The sequence below is a fragment of the Papio anubis genome, chromosome 11 (assembly GCF_008728515.1).
Source record: "Papio anubis isolate 15944 chromosome 11, Panubis1.0, whole genome shotgun sequence".
Lineage (NCBI taxonomy): Eukaryota > Metazoa > Chordata > Mammalia > Primates > Cercopithecidae > Papio > Papio anubis.
In genome coordinates this window covers 41,837,465-41,865,387 of record NC_044986.1, presented here as the reverse complement: position 1 = coordinate 41,865,387, position 27,923 = coordinate 41,837,465, and the positions used below count along the sequence as shown (strand labels likewise).

At 37.6% G+C, this 27,923-nt stretch overlaps 1 protein-coding gene across 5 annotated transcripts in view; it reads left to right on the top strand.

The window, feature by feature from the left end:
• BTAF1 (B-TFIID TATA-box binding protein associated factor 1) overlaps nucleotides 1–27,923 on the top strand; it is a 106,153-nt gene that overhangs the window by 70,518 nt on the left and 7,712 nt on the right. For all 5 annotated transcript variants that reach the window (XM_031652183.1, XM_031652186.1, XM_031652184.1 and 2 more), the window contains 12 exons: nucleotides 481–590; nucleotides 2,325–2,526; nucleotides 3,557–3,705; nucleotides 14,091–14,243; nucleotides 14,791–14,912; nucleotides 15,003–15,170; nucleotides 16,988–17,065; nucleotides 17,203–17,332; nucleotides 18,408–18,549; nucleotides 18,640–18,770; nucleotides 21,035–21,160; nucleotides 23,478–23,630. In XM_031652183.1, coding sequence (XP_031508043.1) covers nucleotides 481–590; nucleotides 2,325–2,526; nucleotides 3,557–3,705; nucleotides 14,091–14,243; nucleotides 14,791–14,912; nucleotides 15,003–15,170; nucleotides 16,988–17,065; nucleotides 17,203–17,332; nucleotides 18,408–18,549; nucleotides 18,640–18,770; nucleotides 21,035–21,160; nucleotides 23,478–23,630 — 1,664 coding nt within the window. The remainder of the gene's footprint in view (nucleotides 1–480; nucleotides 591–2,324; nucleotides 2,527–3,556; nucleotides 3,706–14,090; nucleotides 14,244–14,790; nucleotides 14,913–15,002; nucleotides 15,171–16,987; nucleotides 17,066–17,202; nucleotides 17,333–18,407; nucleotides 18,550–18,639; nucleotides 18,771–21,034; nucleotides 21,161–23,477; nucleotides 23,631–27,923) is intronic.

Sequence of the window (27,923 nt, the reverse complement as noted above, 5' to 3'; positions counted from 1 at the left end):
AGGTCCAGGTGGGCGGATCACTTGAGGTCAGGAGTCTGAGACCAACCTGGCCAACATGGCAAAACCCCGTCTCTAGTAAAAATGCAAAAATTAGCTGGGTGTGGTGGCACACGCCTGTGGTCCCAGCTACTCTGGAGGCTGAGGCAGAAGGATTGCTTGAACTCTGGGAGTGAAAGTTGCAGTGAGCTGAAATTATGCCACTGCACTGCAGTCTGGATGACAGAGCGAGACTCTGTCTCAAAAAAAAAAAAAAAAAAAAATTTTTTTTTTTGGAAGAGATACTTGAAATGGATCATTATGTTTAAGTTCTTTGGTTGCTCTACATGTAGTACCCCAGCACTTAAGGTCTTGGCATTTAATTTTAACACTAAAAAGCAAAATTGACTCTCCTATGCTAGCTGAAAAAGTGCTAAAAGTTTTTGTGTGCTCTAGATTTTGAAAAATTATTTGCCAGATAATACAGACAATATATTTTAACAGATGGAAAATCCCTCCTGGAAAAGGGAGATAGCCCTGCTCAAGAATTGGTGAATTCTCTGCAAGTTTTTGAAACAGCAGCAGCTTCAATGGATTCTGAGCTTCATCCCTTGGTAACTAACTAATGCAAGTGTAATATTTCTTCAAATAAAACAAGTGATCTTATTAAAAAGTCTTAAGGTTTAAAAGGTACAACTTTGATGTCATCCTTAGTAATTGCATTTTTCTTTGCTGTGGTATAACTAGATTCCTCCTTTACTAACAGTGCAACTCTTGTGGGCTTTGATGTAGACCTGGCTGCTTGAATTTGAGAGAAAACCCAACCTGGAAGCTTAGAATGTGGGGGAATTGAGGGAAGGACTCTGATGGCACAGGAGCCAGACATAGATAGGGAAGAAAACTGCAGCCCTGTTCATCCAGATGATCCTAATAATATAGCTCCAAGAAAGGAAAAGCATATATAATGAAATCTGTTTCCTAGATAAGTATAAAGGTGAAAGGAGTTATCTGCCTAAGGTGAAGCTGGTCAGTGCAAAGACAGAACATTCGTTTGTGATTTTTTTTTTAAACTATTAAAATGTTTCTTATAAAAGAATTAGGACAGAGGGAGGAGGAAAATAGAGAATTACCTGTTTTTTTTTCATAAGAGAATATTATTCTTTTCATGTATCTTCAATAAGAAGCTCTCTGCAGTTTACCCCATTTTGAAGGATATTAGCCCAGTTCTCTTTTATTATTTAACACAAAAGGGAAAATCTATCAGAGGGTAGAGAAGAATGGATTTTTTTGTACACAGTAATAAAGTATGTCCTTTTACTTGTTAAAAGTTCTGCTGATTTACTATTAGTGAAGAAAAGTAGGCAGGGTGTGGTGGCTCACACTTGTAATCCTAGCAGTTTGGGAGGCCAAGGTGGGTGAATCATGAGGTCAGGAGTTCAAGACCAGCCTGCCCAATATGGTGAAACCCCATCTCTACTAAAAATACAAAAATTAGCCGGGCGTGGTGGGACACGCCTGTAGTCCCAGCTACTCAGGAGACTGAGGCAGGAGAATCACTGGAACCCGGGAGGCCGAGGTTGCAGTGAGCTGAGATTGCGCCACTGCACTCTAGCCTAGGCAACAGAGCAAGACTTGGGCTCAAAAGAAAAGAAAAAAAGAAAAAACAACAAAATAAAGAAGAGTCCATCTGTATGCTCTTAACCTCCATTATTAGCAACATGCATTCAGCTGAACTGTAAGGCACATCAAACTGTTGAACAGATACCTGGCTCATCAGCATTAATTCTGGTGTTCTGTGCAGCAGACATTTAATAATAAGGTGCTGTCATAATGCTGTTGTGATTATAACACCTATGGTAAGCCAGAAAGCTACAGTGGAAGATACCTACCGAAGTATGGTGCTAGAATAAAATCGGGAACACTCAAGCCACTGAATAAAAAATATGTACCTAAACCTAAATTAGTGCTACCAGATTTAGAGGGGGCTGGTGATGTGTGGTGCTGTTTTTCCAGCCTCAGTAGGAGAATCTTGCCAAGTACTTTCGGTTTGTTTCCTGTTAATTTTGGAAAGAATTGAGTGTTCCTGTATGCCTAAGAGAGGATATGAGCAGAAGAGAGGTTCTATACCCTTTTTTCCCTTCTTTTTGAAAGAGTTGTAATACATTAGTTTGGATTTGGATTAGATTTCTATTGAGAATGTTTTGACAGTAATGTTTTGAAGTATTTGGAGGTATTTTTAGAGTCACTTAGAATATTGAAAACTTTCCTGAGTATGGGCTATTATAGTTACATATTAAACAGTATTTTCCTAGTAAGAATTCTAATTGCCATTAACTTTTTGTTTTTAGTTGGTCCAGCATTTGCCACATCTTTATATGTGCCTTCAGTACCCCAGTACTGCAGTGAGGCACATGGCTGCTCGTTGTGTAGGAGTCATGAGCAAAATAGCTACCATGGAAACAATGAATATTTTTTTGGAGAAGGTTCTTCCATGGCTGGGAGCAATTGATGACAGTGTCAAACAAGAGGGTGCAATTGAAGCACTTGCCTGTATCCTTTTTTATTTGACAAACTGTTGATGAATTATATTCATTTCACTTAAGGATAATTAAAATGAAATTGATGTATTCAAATATGCACATAAATAACCTGCCTTGTTCCAAAAAATACCTATTCTTTTTACATCTTATTTTGAAATATTTTCATATTTTATTACAAATATGTTACAAATTGATTTGCATTTTATGATAAAAATTTTCACATGGAAAGTTTGGAAAATTGCTATTAATTTTAAAACATCTTTTTAATAGGCAAAATAGTTTTATGTACTTTATGAACTATATGTCTAGTAAGTGATTTATTTGTTTATAATCGGTATCTTATTAATCAGGTATTCTGTAGGTAGTCCTTATGTTATAAACATGTTATGTTTTTAAAGTTTGTTCATTAATTGGGTTTAAAATGACCAAAATATACTAGATAATTAGAAATATACAGGCAAGCCCTTTGCTAAGGGTATGGCAGCAGCTAACATTCTTTAACTCAAAGTATCTGAAAGATATTTCACAGAGCACAAAAGATGGATGAAGATCAAATCAGTAGAACTCTGGTTCAAAAATACTGAAGATTACAGGAGAACTGCGCTTACTAGGCTCACTATATCCTGCTGGTGATTGTCAAGATCCTGGTGGGAAATTTGGAATTAATCTTTGAGTGACACTCAGTTGTATTCCTTTACTTACAATGTGACTTATTTTATTTTGACATTGGAATTCCAGACGCTTGTAGCAATTTCTCTATGAGAAAAATCTTACTAGTAAAGCTTCTTCTGGCCTTCCTCAGAAGAAAACTGTAATTTTATATTCCTAATCATGAGAAAGTTACATAATATTTTCCAAGAAGCAACAAAATGGGCAGATACTGTTATAATTGAATCATAGGCCTGGAGGGTCAGTCTCTTCCCTCATAATACAGATGAGAAAATGATGAGCCTTTTAAAAAGTTACAATCTTGGTATCAATTTGTTTGTGAAAACGTGTGTCTCGGAACCATTTCAGAATTTCCTTAATCGCTTACTCAGGTGTAATGGAACAACTGGATGTTGGTATTGTTCCATATATTGTCCTTTTAGTTGTTCCTGTTTTGGGAAGAATGAGTGATCAGACAGACAGTGTGAGATTCATGGCCACACAGTGCTTTGCAACGCTAATTAGACTCATGCCACTTGAGGTAAGTCAAAGATACTTGCTGTATAGATTTAATGTTTTCTATAACTTGATCCATAATAATTGTAACCCTTTTTAGGGCCAGGTACAAAGGCTCATGCCTGTAATCCCAGCACTTTGGGAGGCTGAGGCAGGTGGATCATCTGAGGTCAGGAGTTTGAGACCAACCTGGCCAACATGGGTGAAACCCTGTCTCTACTAAAAAAATACAAAAAATAAAACTAAACCAATTAGTTGGGCATGGTGGTGTGTGCTTGTAGTCTCAGCTACTCAGGACCCTGAGGCACGAGAATTATTGGAACCTGGAGGCAGAGGTTGCAGTGAGCCAAGATCGTGCCACTGCACTCTGTCCTGGGCTACAGCAAGACTCCATCTCAAAATAAAGAAAAGAAAAGAAAAGAAAATTAACACTTGTTAAAGAATATGTCAGGCTAAAAAAAAGAAGGCATTATTTAAAAAATGTCTATATTACAATAATTAAGATTTTTAGGCTTTTAATTGGTACTTTTTTTCTTTAACACAGAGAGTTTTAATTTAAGTAAATCAGGAAATCAGACACTATGATTCCTAAAAAAATTTACTAATGCTTTTCTAGAAATAGAATTGTTCCTAAGTTTTTCTGGTAGCATCTACTTGTAGACTGTGGGCTAAAGTTTAGGCAAAAGATAAATTTGAGAGATGGTAATTAAGACTGTAAAAAGCAAATGAGGTCTCTGTGGGAGTATGAAAAAGAAGACTAGAAGGATCATGTTGGAGCATTTTGGAGTACATTCATGGGGGCGCAAATAATGTGTGGCCAGTGCAGGAAACTGAAGTGACTTGAAACACAGAAAGAGCCAGGAATAATTCAGGAAATGGTAGGTATGGCATGTCATCCATGTTGTAACATGTACAAGTACTTCCTTTTTATTGCTGAGTGGTATTCCATTGTATGGACATACCACATTTTGTTTATCCTGTCACCAGTTGGTGGATATTTGGATTGTTACCAGCTTTTATTAATAGTTATTATGGGCTGGGTGAGGTGACTCATGCCTGTAATCCCAGCACTTTGGGAGGCCACAGTGGGTGGATCACTTGAGGTCAGGAGTTCGAGATTAGCCTGACCAACTGAAAATACAAAATGGTGAAACCTCGTCTCTACAAAAAATACAAAAATTTGTGGGGTGTGGTGGCATGCACCTGTAATCCCAGCTACTCAGGAGGCTGAGGCAGGAGACTCACTTGAACCTGGGAGACAGAGGTTGCAGCGGGCCAAGATGGTGCCACTGCACTCCAGCCTGGATGACAAAGTGAGACTCTCTCTAAAAAAAAAAAAAAAAAAAAAAAAAAAGGAACAATACTACTCTGCATTTGCATTTGTAAGTCTTTGTGTGGATGTGTGTTTTTATTTCTTTTGAGTAAATACTTAAGAATGAAATGCCGGGTCATACGGTAAGTTCGTTTAATTTTTATAAAACTGCCTAATTGTTTTCCAAAGTAACTGTATCATTTGACATTCCTACCAGCAAAATAATGAGTTATAAATAGGATAGTGTCTTTGAAAAACAGTTTGGTTATATCTGGTAAAACTGAAGATACCCAGCCTAATGACCTGAAAAATTCATCCTACATATATACCCTAGAGAATTCAACACATTTTTTCAAGAATTTTTTTTTTTTTTTTTTTTTTTGAGACAGAGTTTTGTTCTTGTTGCCTAGGCTGGAGTGCAATGGTGCGACTTCAGCTCACTGCACCCTCCACCTCCCAGGTTCAAGCGATTCTCCTGCCTTAGCCTCCCAAACAGCTGGGATTATAGGCATGTGCCACCACACCCTGCTAATTTTGTATTTTTAGTAGAGACGGGGTTTCTGCTTGTTGATCAGGCTTGTCTCAACTGCCAACCTCAGGTGATCCTCCCGCCTTGGCCTCCCAAAGTGCTGGGATTACAGATGTGAACCATCATGCCTGGCCAAGAATATAACATCCCTTATAGGAGTCTAAAACTGGAAATCACCCAAATGGTCATGGAGAGTAGATATGTAAATTGTGTACTGTTATACTGCAAGAAGACACAGACACATACAGTAATATTCATGAATCCTTAACATAGGATTCCTTTTTTATTAAATTCAAAAACAGGCAAAAGAAATTTGGTGATAAAGGTATAAAGAAAAATAAGAAAGAAATTACCATAAAAGTCAGTGAAATGATTACCTCTTGAGGAAAGGAGAGAGAAGGTTATGATTGGGAAGGAGCGTATGGGATCTTCTGGGGTGACTGCAGTGGTATTTTTCTTGATCTGGTTGTACAGATGTTTGTTTTATAATTTACTTAGATTATTTCTCTACGTGTGTATTTTACCTCACACTAAAAAATGTGTGAAAAAAAATTACTGCAACAACACAGATACTAGACCATGGTGTCAAAAGACCGAGGTGTCATTTCCAGAATTGTTTTCATCCTCTGCTTCCTACATTTTAACTCAGATTCTTTTAACTCCGAGGCCTTCATCCCACTTTTAAACCAAATGTGTTGTACTTAGTCTCCTTGGCCCTTTCTTAGCTTTGAAATAAGTGAGCAGTGGGAAGCTATTATGTGTTCTTTAAACAAAGGAGATGATGACCGCAGTTTTTGTTTGTTTTTAAGGAAATTTAGTCTAACAGCTGAAAGTCATATTTTAGGAAAATCGGTTTAATAGCCATTTAAATATGGATTAGAATTCAAAGTGCACCAAAATAGAGCTCACATCCACTGTGAGGTGATAAAGGGTCTAAACTCTAACACTTAGCAATAGTCTTTTGGGGTTTTCTTGGTTGGTTTTTTGTTTTGTTTTGTTTTGAGATGGAGTTTTGTTCTTGTCGCCCACGTTAGAGTGCAATGGTGTGATCTTGGTTCCTGCAACCTCCGCCTCCTGGGTGAAAGCAATTCTCCTACCTCAGCCTCCCTAGTAACTGGGATTACAGGTGCTAGCCAGCATGCTAATTTTTTGTATTTTTAGTAGAGACGGGGTTTCACCATGTTGGCCAGGCTGGTCTCGAACTCCTGACCTTAGGTGATCTGCCCGCCTCAGCCTCTCAAAGTGCTGGGATTACAGGCATGAGCCACCTGGTTGGTTTGTTCTTAAGGAAAAACAACAATACTTGATAACAGAGTGACAAAAGAGATTTTGAACTTTAAGTATTGAGAAAAGATTAGTAAGACTCACTTTGATAGATGTGAAAATTACAAGACTGTGATACAGATTTTGCTTCTGGCCATGATGGAAAAACGGGCGACAAGATTTATCCTCCTACCTTAACTAGAAAACCAGACAAAACGTACCCAACAGTGGTTTTCAGGCATTGGACGACAGGCAGCACTGGTAGTGAACTATGAGAGAAACGAAACAAATGAAGTGCCCTGGCTTATTGCCTGAAGCCATATCACAGAGAAGGGAAACCCAAAGAGAGCCCAGTAGTCTTGCTGAACTGAAGAGTTAAGACAAAATTTGCAAGACAGAGTACCTGAAGGTAGATACTGCACAGACAGGAGGTAGCTGCACAGAGAGAAAGCTCCAGAAGTTCACAGGGGGTTCTCCCAGGCTTTTGGCTGAGTATTCATCTGCATGTACTATGACAACATCTGTGAGACTGGGGAAAGAATCACTGTAGAAAGGAATAGGTGGAGCAATTTCCAGACCTCATACAGGGCTGGGAATAGTTTGTATTTCCACTAAGGAGATTAAGAGTAACAAGACCTTCTACCATGCTGAGCATCAAGTCCTTAGAAGCATATTGCCTCAGTAATAGGGCCAAGTTAGCCCTTGACAAAAGGCTGATTTGGATCTTCCTGGATAAAGCTTAAAAGCAAGCCTCAATGGGATCTAATTAATTTCAGCTGAACTAAATATTGCCCAGAAAAAAAAAAAGCCTCAACATTATTTAAAGGAATAATTAAAAAAAAAAAAAAATACAGCACCCAACAACATAAAACTTAAGATGTTTGACATTCACCAAAAAATTACCACACCCAAAAATATATCCAGTAACTGGGGGAAAATACAGTCAATAGAAACAGTCCCCTGAAGAGACCCAGATAATAGACAAGGACATTAAAATATACTCCAGGGCTGAGTGCAGTGGCTCACCTCTGTAATACCAGCACTTTGGGAGGCCAAAGCAGGCGGATCCCTTGAGCTCAGGAATTCGAAACCACCCTGGACAACATAGTGAAACCCTGTCTCAAAAAAAAAAAAATATATATATATATATATATACACACACACACACACACACACACACACATACACACACTCCATAAGTTCAAGGTAGAGGAGGAAAGCATGAGTGTGATGAGCACAATGAAAAATATAAGAATGACCCAAATTGAACTTCTAGAGATGAAAAATGCAGTTATAAATAAAAACACACTGGATTGCATTAATAGCAGGTTAGACATACTGTAGAAGAGAATATTAGTGAATTTGAAGATATATAGCAATAGAAACAAGAATGATGCCATGAAAGTTCATTCCTGTTCCTCTTTATTTTGATTCTCTCTGTTAAGTCTTCATAGAAAAAGTCATCTACTTTTCCGAAATGCATGTTGTCAAAGAATCTTGGAATATCAACCAGTGATTTTTATAGAAACACTAATTCCCTGCACTGTTAGTAACTTTTGCTGATTTTTATGGGAATTGGAGTGAGAAAGACACTCACAAGAGGGGTTGCTGGCACTGAACCAATATTTGTGACGCTTGGGTTTAGGGTTTCATTGTTAGGGAATGGACCTAGCTATGTAGCCCTATGTCTTGTCATTTCTTAAAATTTCCATGAGAATAAATATATGAAGATTTTGTTATTTGTAAAGCATTGTGCAGAAAGACTTTAATGATTATCATTATGTTGTTAGATGTTCTAAAATGTTCGTTTTTATCTTAGTAGATAAAGTTAATTCCAAAACCTTTGAAAATAGACTCATTGTACATACCTCACTGCCCTAATGCTATTTTTAGTGTTATGTGGAATATATATTTTAGTTAGATTTAATTGAAATTCTGTTTCCAGAATTTTAAATTTCTTAAGTTGGGAGACATCATAGGGCAGTAGTTCTCAAATTTTTTGGTCTCATGACTTTTTTGGTCTTTCATTTTTTATTAATAAAAAACATGTGGCCAGGCATGGTGGCTCACACCTGTAATCCCAGCACTTTGGGAGGCTGAAGTGGGCAGATCATGAGGTCAGGAGTTCAAGACCAGCCTGGCCAACTGGTGAAACCCCGTCTCTACTAAAAATAGAAAAATTAGCCAGGCATGGTGGCACACACTTGTAATACCAGCTACTCAGGAGGCTGAGGCAGGAGAATCACTTGAACTTGGGAGGCGGAGGTTGCAGTGAGCTGAGATGGGGCCACTGCACTCCAGCTTGGGCGACAGAGTGAGATTCCGTCTCAAAAAAAAAAAAAATGTTATAGTGTCCAAAATGATGTTGTGAAATTTATCAGACCAATTAATATATCTTAGTTCATACACTCATCATTTTTTGTGGTGAAAACCCATTTAATTAAATTTTAATCTTTTAGCAGTTTCCGAGTATACATTATCATTAACTGTAGTCACCATGCTGTACAGATCTACAGAATGTATTCATTCTAAATAAACTTTGTACCCTTTAACCAACATCTATCCATCTCCCCTCAGTCCTCTCCCCTCTGCCTACTAAGCACCTAGCAACCACTCTTCTACTCTGCTTCCATGAGTTTGACATTTTAGATTTCCACATATAAGTGAGGTCACATAATATTTGTCTTTCTGTGCCTGGCTTGTTTCCTTTAGCATAATGTCATCCAGGTTTATTCATGGTGTCACAAAATTTCCTTCTTAGAGGCTGAATAGTATCCAATTATATATAGATACACTACAGCTTCTTTATCCATTCATCACATAGACGAACACTTGGGTTGATTCCAAATCTAAGCTATTGTGAATAATGCTGCAATGAACACAGAAGTACAGATACCACTTCAGTGTACTGATTTCATTTCCTTTGGATATATAGCCAAAAGTGGGATTGCTAGATTATATGGTAGTTTTATTTTTAGTTTTTTGAGTAACATCCATACTGTTTTCCATAATGCTGTACTAATTTACATTCCCACCAACAGTATGCAAGGGTTCCCATTTCTCCACATCTTCCTCCACACGTTTTGTCTTTTTAGTAATAGCCGTTCTAACAGTTGTGAGGTAATATCTCATACCAGTTTTAATTTGTATTTCCCTGATGATTTATGCTGAGCATTTTTTCATATATCTGTTGGCCGTTTGTGTGTGTGTGTGTGTGTGTGTGTGTGTGTATCTTTTTTTTTTTTTTGGAAGAAATACCTATTCAGGTCCTTTGCCCATTTTTAAATCTTATTTTCTCTCTGTTGAGTTCCTTTTATATTTTAGATACTAACCCCTTATCAAGATTTATGGTTCACAAATAATTTTTCCCATGCTGTTGGTTGTCTCTTCAGTCTGTTAATTGTCTCTTGTGCTATGCGGAAAGCTTTTTAGTTTGATGCAGTCCCATTTGTCTATACATGTTGAGTATCCTTTATCTGAAATGCTTGTGACTAGAAGTATTTAAGATTTCAGATTTTTGAATGTTTGCATTATACTTACCAGTTGAGCATCCCTAATCTGAAAATCTGAAATCTGAAATGCACCAATGAGTGTTTCCTTCATCTGTCATGCTGGCGTTAACAATGTTTTCGGTATTTGGATTTAGGATGCTCAACCTATATTTTGATTTTAGGTTTTTGTTTTTGAGACAAGGTCTCACTCTGTTGCCCAGGCTGGAGTGCAGTTGTATGATCATGGCTCACTGCAGCCTCGAACTCCTGGGCTCCAGTGATCTTCCCACCCCAGCTTCCCAAGTAGCTGGGACTTCAGGTGTGTGCCACCATGCCCAGCTAACTATTTTGTGTAGAGATGGGGTCTCCCTCTGTTTACCCCATGCTGGTCTTAAACTCCTGGGTTCAAGCAGTCCTCCTGCCTCAATCTCCCAAAGTGCTGGGATTACAGGGGTGAACCACCATGACTGGCCTGTATTTTGATTTTGTTTCTTGTGCTTTTGGAGTCATATCCAAAAAATTTGCCCAGACCAATGTCAAAAAGGCTTTTTTCTATTTTTTTTCCAGTAATTTTATAGTTTCCAGTCTTACGTTTAATTTTTTGATCAATTGTGACCTGAGTTTTGTACTTGGTGTAAGATACAAAGGTCCAGTTTCGTTCTTCTGTGTGTGAATATCCAGTTTTCCCCAACACCATTTATTGAAGAGGCTGTCCTTCCCCCTTGTGTGTTCTTTTGTCAAAGATTAACTGTAAATACATGCATTTATTTCTGGTCTCTCCAATCTGTTCCATTTGTCTTTGTCTGCTTTTATGCCAGGATCATACTCTTTTGATTACTATAGCTTTGTAGTATATTTTGAAATCAGGTAGTGTGATCCCTCCAGCTTTGTTCCTTTTGATCAAGATTGCTTTGGCTATCGGGGGTTTTTGTGGTTCAACATGAGTTTTTTTTTGTTTGTTTTTATAGAAAGCTTATTCAGAGGGATAATAGAGAACCATATGAGTTTTAGGATTGCTTTTTCTACTTCTGTAAAATATGCCACTGGAATTTTGGGGATTAGGGATTCTCAGGGCAGTGTAGGGATTGCATCACATCTATAGATCGTTTTGGGCAGTATGGATATTTTAACAATATTAGTTCTTCCAGCCCAAGAACATTTATTTTCCATATTTATGTCCATTTATTTGTGTCCCCAGCAGTTTCTTTCATTAATGTTCTATAACTTTCAGTGTATAGATCTTTCACCTCCTTAAATTTATTCCTATTTTTTTGTTGTTGTTGCCATTGTAAATGGGATTGTTTTCTTGATTTCTTTTTTAGATAGATTATTGTGTCAGTACTTCGTTACACTCTTAAAAATTGACACCAAAGAGCTGTTGTTTATAATATTTTCTGCAATAGATATTAAAACTGGGAAATTTTTAAATAATTCATTTAAATAACAAACCTACATGTTAACATAATTAACTTTTTTGACGAAAAATAACTTTTCTAAAACAATATGTGAGTGATAAGAGTGACATTGTTTTATACTATTGCAAATCTTTTTTATGTCTGGTTTTTGTTTTTGTTTTTTTGGGTTTTTTTTTTTTTTTTCCTTGAAACAGGGTTTTACTGTGTCACCCAGGCTGGAGTACAGCAGCACAATCACAACTCACTGCAGCCTCAGCCTCTCCTGGACTCAAGCGATCCTCCTGCCTTAACCTCCCAAGAAGCTGGGACTACAGTCCCGTGTCACCACACCTGGCTTTTTAAAAAATTTTTTGTAGAGATGGGGTCTTACTATGTTCCGCAGGCTGGTCTCAAACTCCTGGGCTCATTCCTCCACCACACCCGGCCAGTATTTCTGGTTTAATGGTAGATAGCTGGATTCTCATGTTTGCTTGGGCATTCAGTCTGTTGCACTATGTTTTGGTTCAGGATATATAAAGGAAGTCCAGCCTCACAGAGATAGTTAGAAAAAGGAGCAATATTTTGACAGCCTTCTCAAATAATTGTGGATATTATTTTATCTGATAGCATACCAGAACTCAAAAAGAGAAAGTTTGTTAAGTGTTATGTGCAATATAGAATCTAAATCCTATCAATGAATGTTTCATACTGTCTTACATTGAAATTCATTGGTTTGTCTTACACTTTTGTGATCATGGTATCTGCTCTTCCAGGTAAGTATGTCTTATACTTTTGAATGAATCTTTTATTATCCATACATGTTTTGTAACATTATGCATCAGTCATTTGGAAAATATTGGTTCATTGAGTTATGTAAATCTTCCACAGGTGGACACAATTCATTATATAATATTTTTTAAAATCATGTTTATTATCAACAGCAGAAAATTGTTTTTATTGGAAACTGTCAATTTATCTTGTAAATACGAATTTTATCAGTGACAACAAGTTAATGTCAGTGGTTTTCCTTGAAGTGACAGGTTCATTTTTGAGAAAATGTCAGCCAAATACCAAACTCAGAATATCCATAGTTTATCAGTCCTTTCAAGTAAAATGTTGTTCCATTAAAAAATGGCTATGTTAATATACTTTCTTTCTCCTGGGCACAGTTTGTCTAAATGTAAGTAGTAAGTATTGTCTGGTGTTTCCAAGTTTAATACCCATAAATCTTTATTTTAAGAATATGAAACATCAACCACCAACAAAACATATGGTTGGGTACATCCAGGATGGATATGTAATATAAACACTACTGAGTTTGTCAGGGAAATTCTTGGAGTATTAAAGACTTCATATTTGGGTCTTTTTTTAATGGCTAGTTCAGCTTCTCAATAGATTGTACTTTGATAAGCAGCAGAATTCACAGTTTTTTTTCTCACAGAATGTTAAAAAAGACATGCATTAAAGGGTTGAGATTTATTAAAATAGATCATTTTTACTGCTTTATCATATTTTTTGTCTTTTTTTTTTTTTTTTTTTATGGAATCTCGCTCTGTCACCCAGGCTGGAGTGCCATGGCGTAATCCCAGTTCACTGCAACCTCTACCTCCCAGGTTCAAGCGATTCTCCTGCCAGCCTGGGAGTAGCTGGGACTACAGGTGCACACCACCGTGCCCAGCTAATTTTTTTATTTTTAGTAGAGAGACAGGGTTTCACCATGTTGGCCAGGCTGGTCTTGAACTCCTGACCTCAAGTGATCTGCCTGCCTCGGCCTCCCGAAGTGCTGGGATTACTGGTGTGAGCCACCACACCTGGCTTATCAAGGACATTTTAAAGTAACACTGGCTATTTGAAAAAATGCTAATGTATGGTTCTAAGAAATATGACTGCTAGCACATTTTGGTGCCATTGCCTTGATTCTTTCTGAAGTACAGGCAGTTTTCTTCGTTATAACTTTTGCAACATCCACACAAATGTCAACACAGTGATTAAAAGCAAATATTGTTCTCCTTTTATTATGAAATAGTTGAAAAGGTCTTAGAGATCCATAGGGGTCGTGCAGACCACATTTTGAGAACTAATACCGTAGGGTATCAGAACAGTAAAATTGAGAAGTGCCAGTAATAGTATTTAATTCAAAATAAACTATGCAACTTTATATGCCTCTTCATCAAATAATGCATGGTGTGGGAAAATGAAGTTGTAGATTGTGGTCTTTCAGATATTCCATATGTATTTACTTAGTAGTCAAATTGTAGCACCTTTAATACTTGTCAATTTCTTTAACCTCATTTGTCTTCAAGTCTTTGTACAATTTTCAGAATTATTTTTTCTGTGTGTTTTTTTTGTTGTTGTGTTTATTTGATCTAAGAATGAAAACTGAGTGCATAGTTTTTAATAACTTAAAAAAAATCATTTTAGGCAGGCATTCCAGACCCTCCAAACATGTCAGCAGAATTAATCCAATTGAAAGCCAAGGAGCGACACTTTTTGGAGCAATTGTTAGATGGGAAAAAATTGGAAAATTATAAAATTCCAGTACCAATCAATGCTGAACTCAGAAAATATCAGCAGGTAAGTTTTATACTTATCTTGTAAATAGGAATAGTGAGTTTTCCTTTCAAATGAATGTTGAAGCCTTGTGGCTTTTTTTTTGTTTTTTGAGACAGGTTCTTGCTCGTTGCCCAGGCTGGGGTGCAGTGGCAGAATCATGGTTCACTGCAGCCTCAAACTCCTGGACTCAGGCCATCTTCCCACCTCAGCCTCCCGAGTAGCTGGGACTATGCATGTGCACCACTATGGCCAGCTATTTTTTTTTTTTTGGTAGGGGCAGGGTTCTCATTTTATTGCCCAGGCTGGTCTTGAATTCCTGGCTTCAAGTGATCCTCCCACCTCAGCCCCCCAAAGTGCTGGGATTAGAGATGTGAGTCACCATACCTGGCCTTAAAGCATTTTGTAAAATTGATTTAGTAAAATCTTGTGTTTAGTGTCTTATACCCATTTATTTCACTTTTGCGTATAGAAAGATTTTTGTTTTGTGCAAACATGTTTATAAGAAAATGTTTTTATAAGAAAAATATATTTATGATGTATTCACATTTATGATTTTTCTCTCTAACAGGATGGTGTGAACTGGTTGGCATTTCTTAATAAGTATAAACTTCATGGAATTCTGTGTGATGACATGGGTTTAGGAAAAACTTTACAGTCCATCTGCATTCTAGCAGGAGATCATTGTCATAGGTAATTTAAGATATTATTTTAAAATAAGGTTTCCAGATTTGGAGAAATGTAAACAAGCTGGTTAATTTATTGTGTTTTGCTATTGTAAAGGGCCCAGGAATATGCAAGATCAAAATTGGCAGAATGTATGCCACTTCCTTCCTTAGTGGTTTGTCCGCCAACATTAACAGGCCATTGGGTGGATGAAGTAGGTAAATTTTGCTCCAGAGAATACCTCAATCCGTTGCACTACACTGGACCTCCCACTGAAAGAATAAGGTAAGAGGTGTACGACAATAACAAAATATTTCAGCTTTTGTCGTAATTAAGATGAGGAACAATAACATTTATTAAAAGTGAATTCTAATTAGCTCTTTTGGTTATGTGACATAGAAACTTCACTTATGAAAAGTGAGTGTACTTTGGGAAGATGTAATCAGTGAGGCTTATCAGAATTGAGGACTTTTAACCATTATACAATAAGTTGAGCTTTCCTGGAGCTGCTGAACTATCAGGAACCAAAGCCGCTTTTGTATGCCCCTTTTGGGAGTCTGTGACCGTAGCATCTTTTTGGTGCTTCTGTTTTATTGTCATTTTCTACCCACTTTCCTGAGATCTCTTTGAGCCATGTGCAGGGGAACATGCCTGTAGTCCTGACTATTCAGGAGGCTGAGGCAGGAGGATCGCTTGAGCCCGGGAGTTCAAGACCGGCCTGGGCAACATAGTGAGTCCCCCTCTCTTAAATAAAAAAGAGTTCCCCTTTGCCTTGTTCCCTTTCCTTCCCTCTCCCCAGAAGTACTTTTTGTCCACTATGGCTGCTTTAGCTGCTGCTGCAGTCATGACTGCACTAAATTTTAGAGTTCTTTCAGCTTTACCCCTTCTCTATTAACTAATACATCTCTTATATTCCTAACTGCAAATTTTTTCAAGTGGAAGCTCATTGATTTGAGTTCATTTTTTAAGGTTGGATAGTCATAGTTGCTGATTAGTCCATAGATTTGCTGTACTCCTGTGTTAATAATAGCAAATATTATTATTAAATAATGTTATTAAAATTTTTTAGTTTTTATCTTGAGCACTTACTGGCCAGGCACTATTCTAAGCAGTTTTTTTTGTTTTAATGTAAAATTGTGTATTATGTATAGAAGGAGCAGAATTGAAAAAAAACTAAACAAATTGTGTATTGTGTATTCTCACAGTCACTTTGTGAGGTAGGAATACTGTTGTTCCAATTTGCAAATAAGGAGTCTAAGGCATTGGGCCTGGGTCCAAGGTCACTCAACTAATGAAGTGGAGAGAGTGAGGATTCGAATACAGGCAGCTCAAAAACTTGCACTCTTGAGCAGTTTACTGTAGTGCCTCTTTGATAGAATTCGTTCATTTGTAAGTGATAGAAATTCAATTCAAACTAGCTTAAGCAAACAGAAAATTCATTAATTCACTAACTTGAGAATTTCAGGGGTAGATTGTTGCTTCAGGCCCATCTAGATTACTCTCATTCACTCTTCCTCCCCTTACATAACTTATTGTTACTATTGGGCTTCAGTCCACAGTTGGTAGATAAGATGACAATGGGCAGTCTCTGGCCCATATTCTCTTAGTTTGGCAACTATAGTAAACAGATCTTCCCTCTCTCTCATGAATATATCAGTACTGGAGATGACTGACTGGCCTTGTTTGGGTCATGCTCCCAAAACAACCTTTGTTGTTAGGGGATTAAATATTGTGAATAGCTTAACCTGGTTAAAATGCTTCATTTCCTTGGTGATTATGGGGGCACATGATTGGTAGTTCCCCCACATCACCTAGAACAACATGGAATGATAAAGGAATAGTGCCCCTAAGGAAGAGGTGTTGGCAAGTAAAGTTGAAGTATCCACCATATTTTCAGTCTAATGTTCATCTCTTTTCTAATGAGACTGAGTAGGGCAACACAGCCAAGTCATCAGAAGAGTAGCCCTTCAGGGTCATGTATGTAGAGTAAGCAGAAGGGAATGCTGGGCTTAGTGGGCAGATTGAAAGCACTTTATACAATGGTAGCTATTAAGAACTTTTCAGGGTCTCTGTTTTCTAATTTTATTCATTTCTAAATAAAGGTTACAGCACCAAGTAAAAAGGCACAATCTAATAGTGGCTTCATATGATGTTGTGAGGAATGACATAGATTTCTTTAGGTAAGAATTAAAATTTTTTTTTTAGAAAAATTAATATCAAATTTGAAGACTCTTAATATTTTCCCACTTTAAAGATTCTTCATATAGTTCCGGACATACAGCAAAAGTTGTAAAATTTTCTATTTATTCTCCCTTAGAAATATTAAATTTAACTACTGCATTCTTGATGAAGGCCATGTCATCAAAAATGGAAAAACAAAGTTGTCAAAAGCAGTAAAACAACTGACTGCTAATTATAGGATTATTCTTTCTGGAACACCAATCCAGGTAATTATTTACTATTCTTTTTTTTTTTTTGCCAGGTAGAGGGTAGGCTTGGTATTTGGCAGTGAATTAAAGAAGATTTTTTTTGTAGTTATAGGAATGATAATTTTCCAGTATATAATTATTGCTTGTTTAATGGTTCATTGTTAAACAAACCAGGTTTTCAAAGTCATTTTTAAAATGTAATTTTAGACTATGTAAATAGAAATCTTGTGTCAAAAGTATGAAAGACATAAAAATGAGACTCTACTCCACACTGGCCATTCTCCTTCTGTAGTAGTACACTGCAGTCTGATTTAGCATTGAAAAGCTAGAGCTGAGTCAGAGATGAATCATTATATAGTAGAAGTGTGAACACCTGATGTCAGGAGGAAATTGAAGGCAAGCGATTGTAGAAGTTTATTTTGGAAAAGGAAGGAGATAGGTATGTAGATACCTTTAGATACTTTAGAGAAATTCTCTTGTCCTCCAGAAGAATTGGTTGCAAATGTTCACATCTAGCTTGGATAGTAAACTTTGGTGGGAAGACCTTCGGTCATTCTCAGTAGAGAAGTAAACACCATGTGACCTGTAAGATCCCTTCCAACTTTAGAAATTGATGGTTCTTTATGTACTTACCTACTCGCGCTCTCTTTCTCTCTCTTTCTTTCTTTCTTTTTCTCTCTCTCTCTTTCTCCCTTTCTTTCTTCCTTTCTTCCTTCCTTTCCTTTCTTTCTTTCTTTTTCTCTTTCTCTTTCTTTTTCTCCCTTTCTTTCCTTTCTTTCTTTCTTTCTCTTTCTTTCTTTCTTTCTTTCTTTCTTTCTTTCTCTTTCTCTTTCTTTCTTTTTCTCTCTCTTTCTCCCTTTCTTTCTTTCTTTCCTTCTTCTCTCTCTCTCTCCCGCCTTCCCCCCCCCTTCTCCTACTCTCCCTCTCTCCCTTCCCTCTCCCTCCTGGGCTCAAGCAATCCTCCCATCTCAGCCTCCCAAGTACCTGGGGCCATAGGTGCATGCCCCCATGCCCGGCTAAATTTTTTTGGTATTTTTTGTAATTATAAGGAAATAATCCCCGTATGAAAGATAATTGGTGTTCCTGTTTACAGAACAACGTTTTGGAGCTGTGGTCATTATTCGATTTCCTCATGCCAGGATTTTTGGGTACTGAACGCCAGTTTGCTGCTCGATATGGTAAACCTATATTAGCAAGTAGGGATGCTCGAAGCTCCAGTCGAGAGCAAGAAGCAGGTATGAAAGAGATGTAATTATAACCCTGTGTAAGTGAATATAATTTATTCTTAACTTTTTTTGAAGCCGTTTTCTCTTAACTATTAACAGGTGTTCTTGCTATGGATGCGCTGCACCGCCAAGTACTGCCATTTCTTTTGAGAAGAATGAAAGAAGATGTTTTGCAGGATCTTCCACCTAAAATTATTCAAGACTATTATTGTACTCTTAGTCCTCTCCAGGTTAGGAATCTCGTGTTTATCATTGTTAGTGGTATGTTTATTAGCAGATCGTTTTGTATAAGCCACAAAACTATTGAGTAAAGGGGCTTAGCCTTTGGCTTTATCAGATGCAGATAAAGCCTAAATGATGTGGATATAAGTTTGAGTGTATACATTTTGAATATAGCATGAAAACAAAATTCAGTATCATAGTTGCTTTTGAAAATTTTTTTTAAGAGACAGGGTCTTACTCTGTCACCCAGGCTGGAGTACAGTAGCTCAGTCATGGCTCACTGCAGCCTCAGCCTCTGGGTTCAAGTGATTTTCCTGCCTCAGCCTCTCAAGTAGCTGGGACTTGCAGGCACATACCACCGTGCCCGGCTAATTTTCTAGTTTTTGTAGAGACTGGGTCTTGCTGTGTTGCTCAGGCTGGTCTCAAACTCCCAGGGTCAAGCAGTTCTCCTACCTTGGCCTTCCAAAGTGCTGGGATTACAGGTATGAGCCACCGTCCCAGCCTATAGTTGCTTTCTTATGTGTCTAGTTAATTGAAAAGATTGCAAGGTATTAAATTGGTAAGGAAACAAGCCAGTGTTTATAAAAAGGCCAAAAATCTGCCTCTGAATGTTGTCAGGCTGTCCTCACAACATTATAGGTATTATTAATCCCCAGTTTCGCAAATAAAGTGACATTCAGAAAAGTTACCTACCTCGGCTACAGTCAGAGCTAATACACAATTGTACAGTGCTAATGGCATTAGTGATTTCTCAGAAACGCATCATTAGGTGATTTTTGTCATTGTGCAAATATCCTAGAGTGTACTTACACACACCTAGATGGTATAGCCGGTTGTTCCGAGTCTACAAACCTGTGCAGCATGTTACTGTACTGAGTGCAGGCAGTTGCAACACAATTGTATTTGTATATCTAAGCATAGAAAAGGTATGGTAAAAACACAATATTGTATCTTATGGGACAACCATTTTATATGTAGTCCATTGTTGACCTCAATGTCCTTGTGCAGTGCATGACTATATATCAGAGCTGAGTTTTAAACCTCGGTCAGTGGGACCTCACTCATTCCCTTTGAAGTATTATTTCATTACCTAAAAATGTTCAAAATAAATTTTGCCTTCTGCACAGTTCTGATTTTGTACATAAAGACCATTATTAAAGGAATTTATTGTGAGCCTTTCCTTGTACTTTTCTGAGGAGCTACATGGAAACTGTTCCTTGTCTTAGTAAGACATGGCCTCGGGGTCAGAATTTTCTCTTTGAAAATTTTTTTATGTTCTAGGTTTGTATGTGTCAGTCTATCTTACTATTAGGATTTGATTCACTATGGTCAAATGAATAAGAGATACACATACCCAGAAACGTACTTTTTCCCCCTCCATTGTATAGATGGTTAACCTGTTAGCAGGTATTCATCTGTTCAACTTGGGCAGGATAAGAAGTTGAGAGTTCTTTGATTCTTCTATACTATCTGCCTCATCTCTCAGGTTCCCCTTCCTTCATTTGCAAAAATTAGTATGTCTTGAAAGGAATATTTTTGAAGTGAAATGAAGACTTCTTAAAGTAGGTACAGTAAAGATGTCACGTGAAAAAAATCTGTGGTGATTTACTGGTTGTGGTGCTGTAACATAGGCATAAAACACATGTAAGTAATCAATCTAGAGAAAGCGAGCTCCAAAGAGAAGTGGCATTTTGGCTTTGTTTAGCATTCACAGATTTTGTATTCTCTGATTTCTGTCCTTTAGCTCTCTAGATTATCTTTTCTTTCACATTATTTTAGCTTGTACAAGGTAGGAACCCAGACCCCAGCATAGTGCTTTAAAACTTGACATATGTTCCCCTTTTAGGCTAGCAGTAACATTCTTGTAAAATTTGATGTCCTGAAACATACATACAGGGTCTTGATCGTGTAACTTCATTTAAGGAAGATTTTTCTCATTTACTGCTAAGGGTTCAGATTTTCTTTTATTGGTAATGTATTTATTTTCCTGAACAGTAGAAAAATTGAGTCTTGGACCATTTGACTTGTATTTTTCATATTTTAGCAGCCCAACTTAATGTGTTCATACTTGTTTTCTAAATGTAGTTTTAAAGGAATTCACCAAGATGGAGTGGATAACCTGTAATTCCTGTAGTGAATTAGAGATATCACAATTTGTTTTCATTAATGAGGGCTGATTTAAATTACTACTGTTATTGGCCTTTGCTAGTTATGTGTTTTAAACAATTGAAAATAAATATACCTAAACTTCTCCCATGGGGGCATTTTACAGGTTCAGCTCTATGAAGATTTTGCTAAGTCTCGTGCCAAGTGTGATGTTGATGAAACAGTTTCTTCAGCTGCACTTTCTGAAGAAACTGAAAAACCAAAGCTGAAAGCTACAGGCCATGTATTCCAGGTATAGATTACTTCCTACTTTTTTTTTTTTTTTTTTTTTTTTTTTAAGATGGAGTTTCACTCTGTCGTGTAGGCTAGAGTGCTGTGGCACGATCTCAGCACACTGCAACCTCTGCCTCTTGGGTTCAAGCTATTATGCCTCAACCTCCCGAGTAGCTGGGAGTAGAGGTGTGCGCCACCACGCCTGGCTAATTTTTGTATTTCTAATAGAGATGGAGTTTCACTATGTTGACCAGGTTGATCTCAAACTCCTGACCTCAAGTGATCCACCTGTCTTGGCCTCCTCAAGTGGTGGGATTACAGGCATGAGGCACTGCGCCTGGCCCATTCCACTTTTTAAATGTTGAAGAATGAATTTTAATGAGGCACTTTTTATATGGAAAAATAAAATACAGATCTATGTATATTTGTTTCAATATTATGTATATATGCTTGAAAATAAGTTAAAATACCTATTTAATATTATCTTTATATTAGTAAGCACTTTAATATTAAAATTAAATGTATAAAATGAAATATATGTTTGTATATTACCTGAAAAGAAGGGCTTTAGAATAGAGAATCTTTTGCTTTTTTATTCAGAAAATATTAGAACACCTACTACATGGCAGTAATTTTTCAGAGCTCTGGGGTTACTTAAAACAGCGGATAAAACAGACTCCTTCCCTGGTAGAGATGAAAAATACTTAGGTATATATTATGTGTAAGACAAAGCCGATAATGTGGTTATAGTGTATCAGAGTCCAGGGTAGGTTGTGGTTTCTTAATTGAGGGGCTAGGGACTGCCTCACTGAGAAGGTGACATTTGAGCAAAGATCTGAAGGAGGATTGAGGCATGCAGGTGTATGGAGGGGAAGTGATTCCAGGCGGAGGATACAAAAAGTACAGAAGTCTCAAGTCAGATCATGCCTCATATGCTTGAGAGAATAACAAAAAGAGGTGGCAAGTGTCACTTTAGCTTTCCCTCTTGAATAGTCCACCACAGAAAACCTCCTGCCAATAGATTAAGTACTGTAGTATTTTTAAAGATAGAAGAAGGAAAAGGTAGTTGTGAAGACCTAGTTTTTTGTTTTTTTTTTTTTAAGAGAGAGAGTCATGTTTTGTTGCCTAGGCTGGAGTGGTGGGATCATAGCTTACTGCAACCTCAAACTCCAGGGCTGAAGCGATCCTCAGCCTCAGCTTCCTGAGTAGGTAGGACTACAGGTGCACACCACCACACCTGGCTAATTAAAAAAAATTTTTTTAGTGATAAGGTCTTGCCATGTTGCCCAAGCTGGTCTTGAACTTTCGACCTCAAGTGATCATCCCTCCTCAGCCTCCTAAGTAGCTGGGATTATAGGTGCAAACCACTGCAGCTGGCCTCTCCCACAATTTTTAATCCTAGTGCTCAGCACTGTCTTGATCCTTGCCAGTGGAACTTACTAATAAAACAACTCTGTGCCAAGGCTGAGATCCAAATCTTAAGCCAAGTAAGAGGCAGAAGAGAAAGTATGGCTGAATCAGAGAAGAGACCATATAAGGTTCTGTTTCACAAATATAACCACTTGAGACAGTCACCTAGCTCCCCTTCCCTGCTCTCCTCTCATCTGCTGAATCAGAATGTCAGGTTTATAAGGTCCTTAAGAAATTTTTGTTTTTTAAAGACCAGGTCTCGCTCTGTCACCCAAGCTGGAGTGCAGTGGCATGCTCTTGGCTCACTGCAACCTCCATCTCTAGGGATCAAGCAATTTTCCTGCCTCTACCTCCCAAGTAACTGGGATTACAGGCACATGCCACCTTGCCCGGCTAATTTTTGTATTTTTAGTAGAGACAAGGTTTCACCATGTTGCCCAGCTGGTCTTGAACTGCTGACCTCAGGATCCACCCACCTCAGCCTCCTAAAGTGCAGGGTGGATTATAGGGGCAAGTTACTGTGCCTGGACAGAAATTTTTGTACTCATTGAAGATTGAGCAGCTTTTGTGTCCAAAATGATGCCTGGTTCCAGAAGCATCTGTCTGCATTACTGGGTACTTTGGGAAAGGGTTTTAAAGAAAACAACTAAGATGCTCAATTTGCCATGTGAAGCTCATTGTCTGGTAGGAGAGACAGACAAACAGTACAATTTATATGCGTTGTAAATGTCTGCATATAAACTGCACAAGAATCTCAAATGAGACATTTGAACTGGTTCTTGAAGAATGAGTAGAAGTTTGCCAAGCAAGAAGAGGAGGAAAGGCATTCTATACAGCACAGGAAATAGCATAAGGAAAGATACAGAGATAAAAAATATTTGTGATATGCAAAATTGACTCATACATACTTTTTCTTCCTCTTAAAGGCATTACAGTACTTACGTAAACTGTGCAACCATCCAGCATTAGTCTTAACTCCTCAACATCCAGAATTCAAGACCACTACCGAAAAACTGGCAGTTCAGAATTCTTCTCTACATGATATTCAGCATGCCCCTAAGCTCTCAGCTTTGAAACAAGTATGTATGTCTTTTAAGTGCTAAATGTGTGTTGCACCCCAGGAATATAAATTCTTGGTAAATTTGCTTTTCTTAAAGATTATTACTGTGTTTACCATTTATTTTTAAATTTGCTTAAATTTTTGATACAGCTTTTTATAAAAATGTGGTTAAAATATATACAGCACAAAATATGCCATTTAAACAATTTTAAGTGTGTAAATCTGAGGCATTATATTTACAATGTTATATAACCATCACCATTATCTTATTTCTAAAATGTTTCCACCACCCAAACAGAAACTCTATATTCATCAAGCAATAATTCTTCATTCTCCCTTCCTCTAGCCCCTGGTGATCTCTGTTTTCTCTATGAATTTGCCTGTTCTAAATATTTCATTTAAGTGGACTCTTAAAATATTTGTCATTTGCGGTTTGTTCATTAGTCAGTTTTATGGATATACCACATTTCATTCATCCATTTATATGTCAGTGGACATGGGTTGTTTTCACCTTTTGGCTATTGTGAATAATGCTGCAGTGAACATTGGCTTACAAGTATCTATCTGAGTTACTCTTTTTAGTTCTTTTGGCTAGAGACTAAGGAGTGGAATAGGTAGGTCATATAGCATTTCTGTGTTTAACATTTTCAGGAACTGCCAAACTTTTTTTCACAATGACTATACCATTTTACACTCTCACCAGCAATGTACCAGGGGCTACATCTTCATATCCTTGCCAACACTTGTTAATTTCTTTTAATTATAGTCATCCTACTAGGTATGAAGTGATAACTCCTTATGGATTTGATTTGCTATTCCCTAAAGACTAATGATGTTGAGCATCTTTTCATGTGCTTATTGGACATTTCCATATCTTCTTTAGAAAAATGTGTAGTCAAGTTCTTTACCCATTTTGATCGGAGTATTTCACCTTGTTGAGTTTGAAAAGTTTTTTTGTTGTTGTTTTTTGTTTTTGAGATGGGGTCTCAGTGTGTTGCCTAGGCTGGTCTTGAACTCCTGACCTCAAACGATTCTCCCACCTGGGCCTGCCAAAGCCCTGGGACTATATTCTATAGGCATGAGCCACCACACCCTGCTGAGAAGTTCTTCATAATTCTGGATATTAAACCCTTATCATCAGACTTATGATTTGCAGATATTTTCTCCCATTCGGGAGGTTATCTTTTTACTTTCTTGATAATGTCTTCCCTGGTTTCTGATGAGAAATCAGGTGTTAATCTTACTGAAGATCCCTTTTACGTGACCATTTGCTTTTTTGTTGCTGCTTTCAAGATTCTCTTTGTCTTTCAACAGTTTATAATGTGTGTTGATGTGGATTTCTTTATTTTACTTGGAGCTGCATACTCTTATCATTTTGCTGATGTCACCCTCTTGGTGTTGCTTTTAAAAATGAATTTTTTAAAATTCTAAGATTTCAAAAGATTAAGAGAAACAATTTCAAGCACCAAAATGTTAGCACTAATGCCATTTAGTTCTAACTACCCTTATAAATGAAGATTTTAGTGTAAAATCTAGACTTAGTAATTGTTTTAGCTTGCGGTCAGTAGTTATTCTGGCCTGAAGTTCATTGAGAACAACTAATGAGTGAAGATTTTAGATTCCACATAGGTTAGTGTGGAAAATGTTATCTAATAGTGTATCTGGCATATATATCCAAATATATATCCTTATATCACTAAACGTAAAATGGACTGTGGACTTTCACACTACAAAACTGAAGAATGATTGTTATCTTTAGATATAAGGAATGGTTTTCTTGTTTGACCAAACCTTGGTATAGGTCTTTATATAAAATGTTCATGGTTTTCCTAACATAGCTAGTGTGTTAGGTAAAGCTGTAAGATATACTTAGTCAAGGAATCCTCTAATTAGATCTATTTTCAAATAAAAATTGAATTTCATCCATATTTGAATTATACATAGGCTCTTACAGCTTTTTTTTTCCCCCCAGCAGTTGCTGCTTAAATTGATCTCTTATTTTAGAGTATGCTTCTTGTCACCCTGACACATCTTGAATTAAGATGCTTAGGAAGTCTGCAACTTAAAGAGACCCAGATTTTTTCTGCCTGTCCTCATGGAAGACTTTTCTACTAGCCTTCTTTTCCATTTTCTTGGTTCTTTTCAGCCAGAGTGAAGGTTCTGTCTCAGAAAGGATAAATTTCTTTTTTAAATCTAAGTATGTCTGTGATGAGAAGTGTTACTTGCTTTCTAAAAATCTGTTAATAGAAACATGTTTATCAGCAAGTAGTGCTGAGAGAAGTATCTAATATTGCCAAAGCTAGAATTCCAGGAGGCTGTAATGATGAACTAAAACTGTAGGTGAAATTTAACGGAGATAAGCAGAGTCAGTTTTAAAAGAAAACACTTAGGTGTATTTTGACTTTGTGAGCAAATATTTTATATGAGGCAAAGCTGAGTTTGATTTGATGGCAAATTCACTATAAGAACGGTGTGAATTAGTTGCCAGTAAATAAAACTAATAGGATCTTGGCTGGGATTAATGACTATATAATGGCCAAAATGAGGGCATCGTAGTTTCACTGTATTTCATACTAGTCAGAACAAATATTGTTTTTTTTGTTGTTGTTGTTGTTGTTTTTTTGAGAGAGTCTCGCTCTGTTGCCCAGGCTGGAATGCAGTGGTGCGATCTCGGCTCACTACAAATTCCGCCTCCCGGGTTCACGTCATTCTCCTGCCTCAGCCTCCTGAGTAGCTGGGACTATAGGTGCCCGCCACCACGCCCGGCTGATTTTTTTTTTGTATTTTTAGTAGAGACGGGGTTTCACCATGTTAGCCAGGATGGTCTTGCTCTCCTGACCTCGTGATCCGCCCGCCTCGGCCTCCCAAAGTGCTGGGATTACAGGTGTGAGCCATCGCACCTGGCCCAAATTTTGAGTTTTATAGTTTTGACCAGTACAAGTGGAAGATCAAAATGGCAAAACATCTAGAAGCCATTTTATATGAGGAATGATTGAAAAAACTGGGGTAATTTAGCCTGTGCTGAAGTTAGGGCAAAATAAAATTGAAATGCTTTCTAGGGAGTCAGCTGACCTCTCAAACACCCATTATTAGATGTCCTTGGTAAATATTTGCTAGAGTCTAGTAATCAACTTTTCAAGGCCCTGGACTAGATCAGTCTCTCAGAGCAGACTCGGGTTATAGATTAGTGAGAATACCAGAGTATCAGTTCTGCTGCCAGACAGGAATACTCATGTCAAATGGTATGTCCACATATTCAGTAGGATAGCTGCATCTGGGAAAGATTGCATTAGGAAGAATGTCTGGTAAGTATGGACTTGGAGAAGTCCTAGTTGGATATCCTTAATTTAACTGGTTATCTTTAAGGTTTTGACATTGCTGCCTATGGAACTCATAATTGAGTGTGCATGACACAGACATTCTGATAAAATTTCACTCTGGAACTCTTATGGGATCTGTATAGGAAGTTGCACTTACAACACTTTTTTTTCTAATCCTATAGAGAGGGTCTTACTCTGTCACTCAGGCTGGAGTACAGTGGTGTGGTCATAACTCCAACCTCAAACTCTGGGCTCAAGCAATCCTTTCACCTCAGCCTGCCAAGTAACTAGGACTACAGGTGTGCACTACCACACCTGGCTAATTTTGTTTTGTTTTTTAGAGATGGGGTCTTCCTGTGTTGCCCAGGCTGGTCTGGAACTCCTGGCCTCAAGCAGTCTTCCCACATTGGCATCCCACAATGCTGGGATTATAGGCATGGGCCACTATGCCCAGCCAATATACATTATTTATACTGGGTACCACACAGTCACGTCTCTCCTGAGACACCTTAGATAGGACTTTTTAAAAGAAACAGCTTGAATAGTAATTTGTTCGCAGATTTAAGGGCAAGATGTAGGGATAATTACAGCGATCAGACTTATTTATTTGGAGGAATGCCTCCCTTGTATACCATGTACTACTATATAATAAAAATCTCAAACTTTAAGGGCTGTGAGGTAGAAGAGTGAGAACATGTATTCTTCCTCAGGCATTGAATTGTGACAATAGATGTGAAATGTTGTCTACCAGGGAAGATTATTAGAGATTCAGTGCCCAAAGTTTTTATTGGGGGCTGGTCACATATACTCCCTTTGCCTAGCATGGATCAAAATTCCAGACCCTCAGAAGGCAGGTTTCAGCCTAAATAGTATTATTTGCACAATAGTTTAGGCACAGTAAACTATCATTACCAGTTAGGGACTGATGGGAAGACTCCCGAAATCCAAGTTCCAAACTTCAACCATACAAAGAGGACTTTCTGAGGAAAACA